Raw genomic sequence first — 17,666 nt, 5'->3', positions numbered from 1 at the left:
GTGGTTTTGACCCACATTGGGTTTCCACCTTACATCTTGTGTTCTTTGCTGTGACTATCTGTTTTCTTTGTTCATGCTCATTATTTTATGGTACTGACATGCAAAAATAATTCAAAGAATAAATAAGGAAGATTTATTAAAAGAACTTGATAATACTAATTCACCCCCCCCTCTCAGTATTATTTCCAACATCCGGTAACATGGATCTAGTTCTATAAAGTTCACCATGGAATTTGAAGGTAATGGTAGTCATCCCTTCCTTGACATCCTCCTCTCAAGGAATGATAATGGCTCTTTCTCTCATCAGGTATATTGTAAGAAAACTCATAAAAAACAGTATCTTCATTCTAATTCTCATCATTTCTCAGCTCAAAAGCTTGGTGTTCTCAACACCTTAGCAACTAGAGCTTTAAGAGTTTCTGATGAGAACCATCTCAAGGAAGAGAAAGAACATCTCCTAAGTGTTTTCTTTAATAATGGGTATAGTAGACATCAATGTACTAAGGCTTTCCTCAGGGCTGAACAAGGTCCTAGTACTAAGAAAGATACCAAGGATTAATTTTCTAGTGTTCATCTTCCTTTTATCCAAGGGACCACTGACAAGATTGCAAGGATCCTAAGGAAGCATAAGGTGGCTTCAACCTTTCGGCCTTTAAATACCATACAAAGCTCCCTTAGATCTGTAAAAGACCCAGTGGACCCCAAGAATATGAAGGGTGTTTACGTTATCCCATGCTCTTGTGGGAATCCCTACATTGGTGAGATTGGTCGCTCGATTAATCAAAGGATTTGTGAGCATGCTGCTGACATCAAACATGGCAGGACTTGCTCCTCTGCTTTGGCGGAGCATGCAGATAAATCTAAGCATCACATCTGCATTGAGGAGGCCCAAGTCGTTACTAAGGTTAGTCATTTTCATCATTGAAAATTGAGGGAGGCCCTAGAAATTGGAAAAAGACCTAATAATTTGAATAGAGATGATGGTTGGAATATTAGTAGAAGTTGGGTCCCTGTTTTGTCCTCCTAGTTTTTATTTATTTATTTTAATCTATGTAGGTATTGGCATCCTTTTTATAGTATTTGTTGTTGATTTCTTCATTAGAGTTTATTTTCTTGATCCTTCGTGTTTTTATGTATTTTATCACCCTATTTGTTCTTAACTCCTTTTAGTATTTTTGTTATTTGTTTAATGGGCTTGAGCCCCATATTTTATTGTTGACCCCGTTTTATTTATTGATTATTTTTCTTTGGATATATATATGTTTCTATTTTTATTTATTTATTTTTATTTTTATTATATATATATATATATATATATATATATATATATATATATATATATATATATATATATATATATATATATATATATATATATATATATATATATATATACATATATTGACTTGTGTATATTTTTGTTTTATTTTATTTATTTTTCCATTAATTATTTTTAATTTAATTAATTTTATTTCCATTAGTTATTTTATTTATCAAATGATATTGTCTCGATTAGGGCCTTTACTCGTTTTTATAATTTTTGACTCCACTCCTTTAAAGTTTGACTTTGACTATTTATTTATTTATTTTAAAAACGGAGTAGTCTATAATGCGACTTTTTGGAGATTCCGATCATCCAAAAAGTGCATTATTCCGGCCAACCACCCAACCGGCCTTTTCCTCTCCGTCTCCGTCACCTCGCTGGAAAGTCAACTCCGTTACCTCCGTCACCGTCACCTCGCACGCCGACTGCCTGTTTCAAATTCACCAACCCCGCCAACCCCGCGTACAAGCGTATCGCAATTGCGCCAACTCGATTTGAAAATTTCAGCCGAACCAGAGCATCCCCTGCTACCCCGCCCTTGCCAGAGCAGAACCACCGACTGAGCGAACCCCGTCTTTATTTCCCGTCTGCTGTCATCGACTGAGTCAGCTGTGAGTGCGTCTGGATGGAGTTTTCTTCTTCGGGGCTGCAATTTCTTGTGGAATCAAAAATGACAACTTCAGAAATCAATTTTGTCTGAAAACTACAAGCATGATCGACTTCTTGCATGGTCAGTATCTTGCATGGCCAAGAATGTTTGCGAGTTTGAAGGAACCACGTAAGATCACCCTCATAGAAAACCTACTGAGACCAAAAAGCTGCCATGATTCTGTTATTGGCCTTGTGTTTAATACTTGATTGATCGATCTTGAATCTTGGCCATATGATATGACAATTAGTTAACAGAAGTGGGTGAGGGCTCTGGTGACGGGCTCCAGTGCTATCGTATTCAAGAGGCATTATGCGAAGTTCTATGTCTCATGTTAATGCTAGCTTCTAGTACATTTCCTTGAAAGCTGAAGCTACTGTGGTTCCCACATTCCACGCTATGAATGTATCTGCAAGTTGTGACCATAAAAATCCCATGGTATCAGATTCTGCGGGCATCAGGTACCAATCTGACATCAAGTTGACCATAAAAATCACGTGGTATCAGATTCTGCGGGCATCAGGTACCAATCTGACATCAAGTTGATGATGTTAGTTGGTCCATTGTTGGCAATTGGTTGGTCCACATTTTTTTGCAGACATTGAGACAACATGGAAAAGAAATGGAAGACTATTATGGGCCTTGAGGTGCAAGACCCTAAAGAGAAAATCATATTTTCTAGTAAAGATTTAGTTTGGTCTGAAGTATACAAGACGAACATGAATATTGACCACGTTGCAAAAATTCCTAAACTAAGAATTAGTGATTTTATTCAAGGAGAGGAATCGAATCCAGATGCTCCATGTTCCTTCCAGCGTCGAAAAAGCAAAACTCCAAGCTCAAGGCCTAGTGCTGCCTTACTATGGGAACTGTAAGTATTTTAGAAAAGCCTTCTTTACATGTTGATATTAACAATGCTTTATCATTTGTCATATGTGTTGACATTTCAAAATTTATTTTGTAGTTATACTTGCTCATATGGCCCAGAGGACAAGAGAGAAGAATGGAAAACCAAACCAAGGCGTTCAATTGTCAAAAAGAGGGGTTGCCAATGCCATTTTATTATAAAGATCATGGTTCAAGATCCTGATGTTGCAATAATAACATACAACATGTATGATCATGAAGATGGGCAAGGATGGCCTTGTCATGGCAAACACGACACTTTTGGTGATGATGGTCCTCAGAGGAAGCCAAGACTTTCAAGAGACATGATTTCTTATTTAGAAAGTTGTTTTTTCCTTCAAGTGCCAATTGACTCTGTTTGTAAAATGCATATTAAGAAATATGTTGACATACATCCCACAGCTCAGGTTAGGGATTTTTTCTTACGCAGAAAAGATGTTGTAAACATCTATAATCGTCTGACAAAAGAAAATTACCAACTGCATAGCAAAGACGAAATGAGTGTGAATCTCTGGTATGAAAAACACCATAATGATTTCTTCTTCTATCAGAAACCCAATGGTGGAGAGATCCCTTTTATCGCTGGAATACAAACAAAATGGATGTTGGAAACTATGGTCAAGTTATCCCATAATAGCTTGATAGCTATGGACTCAACATTCAGTACAAATAAATATGGAGTGAGTATATTTGCAATGATAGCCTTAATGAATCATTTTGGTTATAATGATTCAATATGATTATTGACTTAAAATTAACTTCATTTTTTTTAATATGACAGTATCAGTTGTACACGCTTGCGGTGTTTGATGAGCAACAAAGTGGGGTTCCAGTCGCATGGGTGGTGATGTCACGTAATACATCACAAGATATAGCAGTATGGTTGGAGCACCTCATGCATAGGTGTTTTCAGCTTCGTCCTGACTGGAAGGTCAATGCCTTTATGGTTGATGATGCATTGGCTGAAATCATTGCTTTGAGGTAACATCAATATTCTTATTTGACATTGCAAGTTGCATTCATTCTAAATATTTCTCACTTAAAATGAATTAAGTTTGGCAGGAGAATCACTAGATGTGAAGTGATCTTGTGTATTTGGCATGTAAGGAGGGCATGGCTAAAGAATGTTAATCGGTTGGCCAGCAGTTCAGAAAAAGCAAAAGAGATGTTCAATGAACTTGGTTATATCATGAAAAATGTTTCTAATGATGAAGTGGATAATGCAATCAATGGTTTTTTCACCAAATTTGCAACCGAGGAGAAGTTTTTGGACTATTTCCACAGGAATTGGGTTGCTGGTGAAAAGATGCATAAGTTCGCATACTATTTTTTTTAGTTCATACATTTTTTATTTTATAACGACAAGATATATTTACTAGTTCAAATTTTACATGTAGGGATGTGGGTTAAAAGCTGCCGAGATTTTCCTCATGCAAATCAGGAGACAAATAATGCTGTGGAGTCATACCACAGTTATCTCAAGACAACCTTTCTATGTGATAGACGAAAGAAATGTTCTCGTAGGATGGATTGGCTATTCTATACTCTAATAAAAAATGTTGAGCCATGTTATCGATTCAAGGAAATTCTGAAAAAAGAAGGATATTTGAACAACCACAAGAAAGAGAAGTAGCTTGAATCATCGATGGAAAAGGCTAGAAGAATTCCAGACAGTGATTGTAGGCCTCATGAGAGCATATCTCACGCTTATTGGGTGAAGAGTCAAAGTAAACCTAATAAGCAATATCTTATCATATGGCATCGCACAAATTTTATCACTTGTGATTGCACATGGTCTATTCGTGGAAACATTTGCAAGCATGCCATAAAGGTAGATTGGTTACATTCCTCCTTAATGGATTCAAACCCTTTATTGGATCTTGATACCACACCTAATACATTGAATTCCCCTCCTGAGATAAGTATTGAGGCACCAAACCTTGATGCAGATACTAGCACAACTATTTTGGATGATGAAAATTTTGAAGACCTTAATTTGTTGAGAAAGGAGTTGTTTGGCTATCTAGACCTGTTTCGGAATAGTCCTCCTTCTACTGTGAGTAAGACAAAACAATTAATTGATTTGGCTAAAAAATTTCTGGATGATGTTAATGATCTTCATATTATGGATTATGACTTCACCCTTGGGTTGGGTGCTTATGAGTCATCTTTAAAGAGGAAGAAGAGTTTCCTTAGTCCTAAGAGGAAAAATAAAAGAAGCAAAAAAAATGCCAGCTTGGATATTGATTTGAATGTCCCTGCATCTGAAGATGAACCATTTCAATTTCAACACCTTAACAAGCGTGGTCGTCCTCGCTCTAACAATGCATCCTCTACTGTCCCAAGTAAGTTCTATAGAGAGATTATATGATATGTGTTTTCTCTTAACTATGTGCATTGGTTGTTGTTGATGTAGTTAATGTAGTGTTTGAATGTTTGCTGGGGTGCACTATCCAAATATTGTGCCTTCACTTGAAGCACGTAGACAGAAGAAACATCACTCTATTTATCACATGAGTCAAGGTGAATTTGATGGGACACCTAATGATGTAGTCTATATTTTGATGCCTCTATAAATTAGCATCATATTATTTGCTCTGATGGAAATTACATTGTTATCTTATAGATACAACATCTTCTTCAATGGATCGCCCTCCATCCAAACATGATTGGCTCATTGACAACACCCAAATTGGTCATTTTCCAGGTTTGTTGCTATGTCATTTCTCTTATCTGTGTGCACTGGTTGTTGTTGATGTTGTTAATGCAGTGTTTGAATGTTTGTAGGGGTGCACCATCCCAATAATATACTTTCACTTGAAGCACATAGACAGAAGCATCATCCCTCTATTTATCACATCAGTCAAGGTGTATTTGACAAGACACCTAATTGATGTAGTTTGTATTCTGATGCCTCTATAAATTAACATCATATTATTTGCTCTGATGGAAATTACATTGTTATGTTACATATACAATAGCTTCTTCAATGGATCTCCCTCCATCCGAACATGATTGGCTCATTGACAACACCCAAATTGGTCATTTTCCAGGTTTGTTGTTATGCCTTTTCTCTTATCTGTGTGCACTGGTTGTTGTTGATGTTGTTAATTTAGTTTTTGAATATTTGCAGGGGTGCACCATCCCCATATTGTGCCTTCACTTGAAGCATGTAGACAGAAGAACCATCGCTCTATTGATCACATGAGTCAAGGTGCATTTAATGGGATCCCTAATTGATATAGTTTGTATTTTGATCCCTGTATTAATTCACATGATATTATTTGGTCTGATGGAAATTGCATTGTTATCTTACAGATACAAAAACTTCTTCAATGGATCAACCTCCATCCGAACAAGATTGGCTCATTGACAACACCCAAATTGGTGATTTTCCAGGTTTGTTTCCATGTTTATGCTCTTAGTTTGCTCTTAAATTGTGTAGTGGTTGTTGTTGCCATTGTTAATATGGTGTCTAAATGTTTGCATATTGACCCAGGACATAGAATAAACCAGCAGGGCTGAGGAAAAGACATAAAGGTTAACCAACTTGTAGGCTTCTCCAACAAGTTGTCAGAGAAAATCCAGCTTCTTCTTCTTTAATCTCCCATATACCAGCATTCGTGTCATGAATGTCATTGCAGTTGATGATGCTAGGTTGTTGAGGATTCTTGGTGTAGTGACCAGCTTTTGTTAGGTGTGATTCTTATATATGAGGAGTTGGTTGTTAGGGTTTTCTTGGTTTCACTGGCTAGGGTTTGAAATTGTTCCAACTTGTGATAAGTTGCAAGTATGTACATGTACTTCATCTTTTCTATATAAATAAAGTGTTCAATGGTCCAATAATCAAGTACTTGCATATTTGATTATGAGCTTGTTTTCTCTTTCTTCATTGGGTAATTTCCAACACTTTTTTTTATAATGACAATTTCACATGACAGAATGCAATAAATCATTATATACAACAAAGACTGCAATGCCTCTTGCACCTGAAGCACTTCTTATATAAAAGGGAAGTAGCTGATATGTATGGTATATGTAGACTTGAAGATGTGTCTCTTTGACAACACTTGTTTTTATTTTTGGTTTAAAAATAAATCAACTTTACCAATACATTTGTTAATGGTTATTACTGTGCATGCTCATATTTCTTCAAAATGGAGTTCTTCTGTGGTATTTTCTAAAATAAAATTCACGTGTCTATACTAAAACGAGTTGCTGGACCTGTACATAATTTCTGGGCAGATTCAAACATTTGAAGGTGACATATGCATACTCCTATGTATGCATTGTCCATGTGGAAGGTGCTGATACTATTGATATTTTATCTTAATTAAAGCAACACTTATATGTAGTCATATATCTCTTATTTGCTCGCTGATATTTCTCAATCTATCCCACAATTGTTGGCTTCCCCATGGGTTATCAGTGGTATGTGTATTTTCATCTTTAATAAAAGTGATCTTGGCATGTTCAAAAATATTGCTACCATATGGATTTTATGTTATTTGTGTTATATTGAAGTCTCTTTGGTATATATGTTCATTGTACCTTCCTATTTGCAGATAAAAGCTCAAACAGTCACCTACAACAGTATGCAAACCAACACTTTGACAAAATATCAAAATGGCTAGAATCGTATAAACATATAATATTAGTGGTCATATTTCTTTAGGATGTAGTTTTTTTTTGGTATTTTCTAAAATAAAATTCATGTGTCTATACTAAAACAAGTTGTTGGAAAGTGTTTTGCAAAGCAGAACCTGTGTTAAATAATTGAGTTCAAAGCAATTGGTTTAGCACAAGAAACATTCTAGGTGTTATTTGATAAAAGGGAAAGCATGTGCGTTCAATTGTTTAAAATAGTTTCCAAAAGTAGACAATGACATCGATGAAGATGAACACAAAGAAAATGTAAGACAGCAAGACTTAGGAAATCAAAATTAAGCATTCAAATAGGTACATCTAAAATTGTTGATATTTGATTTGGTGATCCTCTCACAATGACTTGTTCAAGGTATGGTACAGAGGTTCCTATCCATATTCCCCTTGTTTGGGCTTGGGTGTTTCTTGGCTTCAAAAAAAGTGAAAACTAGTTGAAGGAACTTTTGAGTGATGGATCAACTTCTTTGTTATATGCTCTCAAGCATTAACAGGATTGTTTTAAATATTTTAACGTCTTTTCAATGACCTCTCATTGCTTAATATATAAATCATATTAATGGTTTCCATGCACTAATAGTTGGTTCTAGTTCATCTCACACATGGTAAATACTTGTGACGAGATTCCTTAGCATGCTCTGTGTTAGAAAATTCAATATTAACAAACTAGAGCTTTCAGTGATTAACTTCCTTAGTCAATAGAAAGGAACATTAGAGGGCACAATATCTGATAAAGGGTTTAAAATAATCAGAGGACTGGTAGGTCTTTACCAAAGCATGAATACCATAACTTGATCTTATTTTGAACTTTCATTATAGCTGTCATGGGTTATAGTGTATTAGAATTGCAGTCTTAAAAAACTCTATTATGCAGATGTTGAATATTTGATCAAACTATACACAATTTTTATTTGGAAGAGTTTATAACTGCATTTTTGTTTTGCTGCAATTTATTATGGGTTCAGAATACAAGTTTTATCTTGTTTAGATTCAGCCGTTGGTTCCAGATAGCAATTTCTGTGCTGGATGGTGGTACTTACAGTGTCTAATAGATAATTTCTTGACTAATGGTTGTCTGATTATGTGCTCCTAATTTTCAAGAACACGGTTATGGTTTTTCCACTTCTATTATGGTTCCAAGAAGTTTGCTTAGCATTATGAATTGTGATATTCTAAGAGGTTTGCCTGGTCATTTTAGAAGTAGTTAGTTTCTTTCTTTTCATAGTCTTCCTGATCCTCTATTCACTGCATATTCCTTAAAATTCAGTCACTCCTGCAAGAATCTCGCTGTGTGTGTATATATATATGGTCTTCTGTTGACATAGACTTTATATTGGCCACTTGATGAGTTAGTTTATGAGTGACTGGGCTGCAGGCCTAAAGAAAATAATAACATGAACAAGTTAATGGATTCCATGGTTAAAGATATGGAGGAGGACACATTGAATTCAGTCTCTGCTATTAAATTACAACCCCCTTCATAAGCGAGAACCTGCAATTCACAAGAGGCTTTTGTGTTTCAAACTTATAAAACTTGGCAAATGAACCACATAGAAAAAAGTATCTTGTAATAGTGGGTCTCATGATAATCCTGGGAATAGCTATTGGGACTACTTTTGTGGAAAGCCTCTATGAATATAGAGTGAAGTTTTTGAATTATGGTGATGTGTATTCCAGGATGTGGGAGGGTCCTCTTTTGATCATCATGTATACTTTTGTGGTGCTTATTGATGCCATGATGAGCTGCATCTTCTATTTCACTTGCAAATGTTCAAGTTTGAAAGCTTTGACAGCCATTCTCTGTTGGAACACACCACCAGTTTTTCTGGATCGATGGAGCAAGCTAATGTGAATGATATCTCCCGATCAAAGCTATTGGTGGGAAGCTAGTGGATCGACTACACTGCAGAGAGGATGAAAGCTGCTGTGCATTATTTATTACCCTTAAGAACTTCAGGGAAGGGACATCTCTGTCAGGCAGATAATAGGTATTCTTTGGTTGCAGCTATCATATTAGATGCTGGCATGACTTTCGTTTAACATGCTGTAGCCATATTCTGTGACCCTGTTACTGAATTGATGAACAGTCAATTTTACATTATCTAGTCCACATCATATATTATGTGTTTGCCAGCCAAAATCGCCATATTATTCCTTCCAATTTTGTAATTAAATTTGCTGCCAACATTATTTATGCAGATACATCTGTTCTTTTAATAAATCATTCAATGACATCATTCATATCCTAGCTCAGTGAGCTGGTGCCATTGTTAGTACAAATAGAGGGAGAAAGAAAACATGTTCATTTCATCGCTTACTCCTCTAGTTTGTGTGTTGCCATTGTATTCTGAAATGGAAAGCGTTCTCAGTAATATTTTGAGAATGTTAATACTGCCTGTGCAAGTTTATGTAGCTCTATTGTTGAATGAATTAATTGTCGGACTCTCTGAATATCCAGGGCATCGGTTTGCTACCATCTTTCCTCTCTGAAGAAGCTGTGCAAATTTTTTAAGAGTCCTTGAGAAGCATGGGAGTACCGAGTGCTATGCCTGAAACAAAGGGCCTTTCACATGAAGAAATTGAAGGGAATTTTAGCATTAATTTTTGAAAGAAGGATAACCCAAAAGTTTCTTCAAATAAAAGAACCCTAAAAACAATGGTGTTGCAAGCTAGCTCTTAGACAGGAAAATGTAGCTGTCTACATGTGAAGTAATTTGATGTAGGCTACAGTATCCTAAGAATCATTTTGGCAAATTTGCAGAGGGAGCCTTTTATGTAACATATATTGAATCAAGCAAAAAACTAGTAAATCCTTTTATTGATCCAAAAAAAAGAAAATACTGCACTTGTAATGACAAAAAATAGAAAATGTTAATGTTAATAATGCATTCCTTTTTGTCTGTTTGAATGTCACGGCTCAATTCAAACCTGGACGACTCCGAATTATAAGTTGGCCCAATGCTATGTAATTCACAAGCGAAAATTCAATAACCTAGTAGTTGAGAGTCGAAACGGAACGTCATTCAACCCAGATTCAAACTTACGAGACCCTGAAATTCTTTTCCCTTCTTTAATTAAGGTTATGACATAGAATTCATAATGAAATTGTGATTTCTTAAGAGAAAATTCACTGTTAAACTAAATAGAATAGAATTCATAATCAGCATAAATTTTTAAAAAGCAGTGCATTCTTTTGAAAAGATGTTTAGGAAAAAAACACACACTGTAATTTAGTTATTTCCTAACTAAATTACCTCATAATGGTTCCTCCGGTGGTTTTTTTAAAGACAAAAACTGCGATTTAGGTCATCAACTATGGCATACATGCCTTTCATTGAATAATTCTAGCCTTTCTATTTCTTCTGTAAAACTAGCATAAAGAAGTATAAAACAGGACACACAGCAATAAATTCGTTCTAAAAAACAGACAAATGGTAAGTGCAATAAACTGGGTCTAAATTCCAAATGAATCCAACACATTTCATTAACCAATATTATCCAACTCGTGAACACTAAAAGCTATAAATAGATCCACCATTGTGACCATTAATGTCGATATTACAAATGATGGACGCCTGAACACGGTGAGCAAGAGCATTCAGAATCTTTATACGACCTTGGACATGTATTTTGCAGCCTATTGGTACAACAAGAATACTGGAGTCAGGTTCAAGAGGGTTAATATCACTAGGATTTGAATTACGGGGAAGGAGAGAAAATGGGCCAACCACAATAGTTGCAGACAAGTGCTGCGTTTCCCCACTCATAATTTGCCCCTGCGGTATGTACATGGATGCAATCTGGTTGCCATAGTAAAACAACTCGATATTGCTTCTGTGAGTGTAATTGAGGGTTGCAATGTTTGGGTTCTTGACTGCAACAAACACTGAGATGGTGATATTGATTCTGCTGTGCTCCAAATCTGAATAGTCTGAGATGTAGAGGCTTTGTACCTGCACTCCAGTTAAATTAATTGCTGGGGAGGTGGCCTTCAACACGGTCAAGAAGAGAATCAGCGCCCCTATAACAATGAATATCATCGCTAGCAGACAACAAATGAAGTTTCCCCTGAATTGTGATGAGCCCTTTTTAGGTGCCATGCCATGCAGCCCCTCATCAGAGCCCTCACCCACTTCATGCCATTCCATGGAGCCCGTCACCAGAGCCCTCACCCACTTCTGTTAACTAATTGTCATATCATATGGCCAAGATTCAAGATCGATCAATCAAGTATTAAACACAAGGCCAATAATACAATCATGGCAGCTTTTTGGTCTCAGTAGGTTTTCTATGAGGGTGATCTTACGTGGTTCCTTCAAACTCACAAACATTCTTGGCCATGCAAGATACTGACCATGCAAGAAGTCGATCATGCTTGCAGTTTTCAGACAAAATTGATTTCTGAAGTTGTCATTTTTGATTCCACAAGAAATTGCAGCTCCGAAGAAGAAAACTTCATCCAGACGCACTCACAGCTGACTCAGTCGATGACAGCAGACGGGAAATAAAGACGGGGTTCGCTCAGTCGGTGGTTCTGCTCTGGCAAGGGCGGGGTAGCAGGGGATGCTCCAGTTCGGCTGAAATTTTCAAATTGAGTTGGCGCAATTGCGATATGCTTGTACGCGGGGTTGGCGGGGTTGGTAAATTTGAAACAGGTAGTCGGCGTGCGAGGTGACAGTGACGGAGGTAACAGAGTTGACTTTCCAGCGATGTGAAGGAGACGGAGAGGAAAAGGCCAGTTGGGTGGTTGGCCGGAATAATGCACTTTTTGGATGATCAGAATCTCCAAAAAATCGCATTATAGACTACTCCTTTTAAAAACTAGATGTTTAATATAGCAATTACTTATTAATAATTTTTTAATAAATTAATAAACTAATATCACAGTTTAAATATTATTTTTCAAAAACTAATAATATTTGGTTTTAATAAATTAATTTAAATATTATTTTTCAAAAATTAGCTGTTTAATATAGCCTTTACATATTAATATTTTAATAAATTAATAAACTAATATCATTATTTAAATATTATTTTTCAAGAACTAGTAATATTTGGTTTTAATAAATTAATTTAAATATTATTTTTCAAGAACTAGTAATATTTGGTTTTAATAAATTAATTTAAATATTATTTTTCAAAAACTAGCCGTTTAATATAGCCATTACCTATTAATATTTTTAATAAATTAATGAAATAATATCATTATTTAAATATTTTTCAAAAACTAGCCGTTTAATATAGCCGTTACTTAATAATATTTGTTTTTAATATATTAATAATTTAATATTATAATTTAAACAAAATTGTTCAAATATAGCCGTTACTTGAAATTATGTCTCTACATTGCTCTCTATTTAAGCCTTTGCCATGGTCTGCCTCTTCATCTGGTCCTGATGATGAACCAAACTTGTTGGTTTGAAACACGTCGGCCAAAAAATTTTCTCATGCGATTTCTACGAAAGACTTTGTTTAATTTAACATGGATACTACAGTTGGAGCAATATTTTGATCTACATGATGTGAAACTGTTACAAAATGTATATTTCAATCAATGAGGGCCGCTCAACCAATCCCAACTCCGTTTCACCAATCAATGAAGGATCTTTCTTTGCTCCCCTTTCATGAATTTCTTAATTCGACGGATTTGTTTCTGCTCGACCAGACAAGTCGTATTCTCTCTCACAGGCTATTGCATCTTTATATTTAGAACTGAATCAATTTGTATGGTTAGAGGGATTTGTTCCCGTAAAGCACTTATGACCTGGTCAATTTTCACGGAGGAAATGATAGCACATTATGAGGAGACAAAGAGCAACACCTTATTTAGCCAATTGATAAATCTCAAACAAAAGGGTTCAATAGCAAAGCACATTGAGGAATTCCAAAAATTGAATATAAGGGTAAATGATATTCCAGAGAAGCAGAGGATTGATGTCTTCATAGGGACTTTAAAAGATAACATCCAACATGATGTTCACCTTTGGGAACCTGATTCATTGGAGAAGGCATACAGGTTGGCAAGAAAAGTGGAAAACAAAATTATGGCAACAAGGAATTCTACCACTCACAACTATAAAGATGGAAGTGTTGTTTCTCCTCACCTTCGACAACATACAAGGTTGACACCAAACAATTGGAAGAAAAAACAGCAAAAGGGCTTTGTTATAGTTGTGATAGAAATTAAATTAAAGGTCATAAGTGTGCTAACAAGAAATTATTTTACATAGATTGTAAAGAGGATGAAGAAAAGGATCAAGAAATTATACACTAGGAACCAACCCCAAAGAAAGAAGAAATGAATCCGACCATATCTTGTACTGCATTGGGAGGAATTACCACTCCTCAAACTTTCAAGATAGAAGGACATATCAAGAAGAAGAAGGTTCAAGCAGTGAAATATTAGGAAGAAAAGGATCAAGAAACGTCAAAAGAAAAGGATACTCACCACGAACCAACCGTAGAGAAAGAAGGAATGAATCTTACTATATCTTGTAATGCATTGGCAGGAATTACCACTCCTCAAACTCTCAATATAGAAGGACATATCATGAAGAAAAATGTTCAAGCAGTGAAAGATCACATCGGGCATCAACAACAAGTTCTCCAACTTTTAAAGGATAACCTAAACTTGGCATAGAATCGAATGAAACAACAGGAAGATCAATATTGCAATGAAGGAAGTTTTGATGTAGGTGACTGGGTATTTCTAAAACTACAACCATACAAACAAATGCCCCTCAAGAAAGCTAAGAAGGATAATAAATTATCACCAAATTTATTATGGTCCGTACAAGGTGTTACAAAATATTGGTATAATGGAATACCAATTGGAGATTTCTACATCTTCCCGAGTGCACCTAGTTTTCCATGTTTCATTCTTAAAGAAGGTTATAGGTGATAAGCTCCCAGTTCAAACAATATTGTCAGAACTTGACGAAAAAGAAAAAATCATATTGGAACCTGAAGCAGTCACAGAAACAAGAACCCGATAGCTATGAAATCGATCAATTTCAGAGTATCTCATCAAGTGGAAGAACTTATCCGTTGAAGATTCCACATGGGAGGATGAGAATTTTATACAAAAGCATCCAAAACTACTCAAGCAGTGAGGACAACACTTTTTGAAGGAGAGGGGCATGTTAGGTCCCTATACTACTAGTGTAACCCCTTATTGTTATTAGTGCAACCCCTTATTGTATTATTGTGCCCATATAATCCCCATGTTGTTATTATTATGCCCCATAGAAGCCCATAATTGTTATTGTTGTGCCCCTACAATATTATTGTTATGTAGGATATGATTGTATTGGGACCCCTTAGACTCCTATATATAGAAATGAGGTCTTCTCATTTGTATCATCCAAGAATTTTTCATTTGTGTAATGTAAAGGAGATTGCCCCCTTTAAGAGGCTAATTTTGAAGTCATTGGTCTATATTTTCTATTTTTTTGTGAGCTGGTTCATAACACTCTCCAACAAATACTTTTTCTTGAGTAACCACTCAAATTCACTCCAAGTCAGATCTTCCTCGTTTATGTCCCTGAAATTCTTCACATCTTCCCACTAGATGTATGCTTTACCTTTAAGGCTTAAAGTAGCCACTCTAGCTTTCATATTCTCTGAGTAGTCATGCAACCTGAAGAACTTATTCATACTGAGTAACCAAGCCTCTGCATCTCATGATATCTTTACCTCTCCATCAAAAGTATGTGCCTTTTCTTTCTTAAAATCATCCAGAAAGTATCCCCTATTAATCCTTTTGTAAGGATGATACTGGTAATGATCATAGTGCCTATATGAATCAGAACTAGAAACATACCTGTGTTTATCCCTTCTCCTCTCAGGAGTGTCCAACAATCTTCCATCTTGGTTTGTGCCCTCTCTATCTGATCAGTGACCGCAATGAAATCTACTGCCATATGCCCCATTAGTTTTGTTATCTTGCTTGTGACTGATCCAAAGCAGCCCCTGTCGTTGCAAATACGACAAGCTCTGAAGTATGATTGCATTTACCTTTGCTAGCTTTTCCTGTGACTGTATGATTCTATCATTATCCGCCTTACAACTCCTTATCTCTTTCTTTAAGCTTCTCAGTGTCACTACCAAATCAGAAGGGTTCCCAACACTGTACTGCTCTTCAGATTCATAGGGAGAGTCTCTGTAGTCAACCATCTTGCTAGCCATTTGATATTTCTTCCTACAAGGTCTATTATGTTAGCTAAACCAAATCACAATAAACCAATGTACCTTAGTATAGCTTGGGGAGGATACCTTATCTGCAATATCAACAGATCAACGTGATACATGTATAACATAATCATAACAATATATAAAAATAGTACATAAGCATATAACCATGCAACTGTCATTCTAGCTAGGGTCCAGTCATCAATGCATGACCTTAACACAACACACACTACAACCTCATGCATGACAACATCCACTACATCATGGTACACTTGACCACATGCAAACATGAAAATGCATAAGCATTACATAACCATACATACCATGACCTTATGCATGATGACATAAACCATACCATTGTATGTGGACCATACATAACCACAATGTAGACAATACACTAGCCTACATGCGGATAGCACTCAAGCATGAGTACATGTCACGCCCACACATAATGCATATAGTCAAGCATAAATGAACAACACTCGTAACAACATGTAGCATCATGTAACCCAACACACAAGATTATACATACAACCAAATCATACAAGTATGTAACCAAACAGACCAAATGATACATGTAAGTGATATATAACAACATCTAATCAGTCATACACTCACAACGATACATATGACAAAAGTACACTAAGTTCTACATGACAACATCATTGCAAAATGATTAACTTCATGCAAATGAAACAAACATATGGAGTGAATGTGTGAGAGACACGCATGCAATTGATACGAATGCATGACCAACACATAGCCCATCCAGTTTGAGGGGTGAACCATGCTCTAATACCACTCTATAACACCCTCCAACCACATCTACGTAATTAACTAGCCAGTCGGGGTAAATATGTGACGAGAGGCCACTATGATATGATTTGACCTCTTAAGTCACATTAACGAAGTGGAACTGATGAGAACACACCATAAAAACATCCAACATCATCAAGAGAACCCTTAGAGGATAAGTCAGCCACTCAGACAACCTGTCCCTGGTTCCCACTTCTGTTTTAGGTCTCTTGGGCCATAGGGGCTCTCATGCTATGGGCAAGGGAGTGACCAACAACCTAAATTCTCTCTAACATACCTACCTACCAATGAATGTGGACTAGAATTTTCAGTGCTATTCCAGTGACCCCAGGATTTAAGCCACTTTTTCAGGCTCAGAGCCCAGGTCATTGCCCAGAATTGATCCATCTCTTCAAATCAATAATATAACATGGAAATGATAGTACCAAATAAAATACTTGTTCAAGACCTTGACTAGATCCCTACTAGCCATGACAAGCATTTCGTCACACATATTGCAATTGTGTAATCTACAAGTGTAATTCACAATTTTGAGCATACGGGTCTCATACTTAGCTGAGAATCGCTAAGAACCATTGATGCCTCAACAAATTAACTGCCATTCCATCCATTAGGTCATAAATACATTAATAATTTAGTTATAAGTAAAAACATGATGAGAGCCACACATGGCTACTGTCACAAAACACATACATAACGAGCATAATAGCAACATAAATACTCATGAAAGTACAGTCATATAGACCACATATAACCCATCAAAATGCTCATAGAAATACAAGGAGAAATAACCATTCCTTAATGATGCAAAATCCAAACCCAGTATGGGACTTCCACATTCCACCCGATCGTAAAATGGCTGAGCCAAATATATCTTCAATCATTCACCCCCATGCCATATTCCAAGCATGAATGTGGGATCTCATAAAACAAATCAATCAAAACTCATCCAAGGCTTCCAGAGGCCATCCACCTGAACCCATCAAATAATGATTCCACCTCACAATCAGACATCACCAAACAATCATCATATTAGTCTCTATCCCAGCCATCCAGGGCTCCAAAGCGTTTTTATAACTAAGGCTCTAGGACTAGTAACTCAATCCACAACTTTTATTG

The 17,666-nt window shown here is 36.1% G+C and overlaps 2 protein-coding genes across 2 annotated transcripts; one reads left to right on the top strand and one right to left on the bottom strand.

The window, feature by feature from the left end:
- The first annotated feature begins 2,584 nt into the window (after positions 1–2,584).
- LOC149155742 (uncharacterized) lies at positions 2,585–6,714 on the top strand. Its single transcript, XM_089444513.1, has 9 exons — positions 2,585–2,844; positions 2,938–3,286; positions 3,661–3,860; positions 3,942–4,177; positions 5,667–5,747; positions 5,861–5,932; positions 6,013–6,093; positions 6,198–6,278; positions 6,379–6,714. Exons 1-9 carry the CDS (start codon positions 2,585–2,587, stop codon positions 6,402–6,404), a joined length of 1,386 nt encoding a protein of 461 aa, XP_089300639.1. The 3' UTR covers positions 6,405–6,714.
- Positions 6,715–11,053: 4,339 nt separating this feature from the next.
- On the bottom strand, positions 11,054–11,689 carry LOC149155741 (uncharacterized). Its single transcript, XM_089444512.1, has one exon. The coding sequence runs from the start codon at positions 11,687–11,689 to the stop codon at positions 11,054–11,056; it is 636 nt and encodes a 211-aa protein (XP_089300638.1).
- Positions 11,690–17,666: the final 5,977 nt, after the last annotated feature.

The sequence above is a fragment of the Pinus tabuliformis genome, chromosome 9 (assembly GCF_031772625.1).
Source record: "Pinus tabuliformis cultivar Carrire ecotype Pingquan chromosome 9, CPIR1, whole genome shotgun sequence".
Classification (NCBI taxonomy): Eukaryota; Viridiplantae; Streptophyta; class Pinopsida; order Pinales; family Pinaceae; genus Pinus; species Pinus tabuliformis.
Note: the sequence above shows the minus strand (reverse complement) of the source record. Positions and strands in the feature narration are given on the sequence as shown.

Excerpts from the sequence above, each read along its gene's own strand:
- LOC149155742 (XM_089444513.1), top strand. The coding sequence starts at position 2,585 with ATGGAAAAGAAATGGAAGACTATTATGGGCCTTGAGGTGCAAGACCCT. Across the intron at positions 2,845-2,937 it reads GCTGCCTTACTATGGGAACT|TTATACTTGCTCATATGGCC; the intron begins GTAAGTATTTTA and ends TTTATTTTGTAG. Across the intron at positions 6,279-6,378 it reads CCAAATTGGTGATTTTCCAG|GACATAGAATAAACCAGCAG; the intron begins GTTTGTTTCCAT and ends ATATTGACCCAG.
- LOC149155741 (XM_089444512.1), bottom strand. The coding sequence starts at position 11,689 with ATGGAATGGCATGAAGTGGGTGAGGGCTCTGATGAGGGGCTGCATGGC.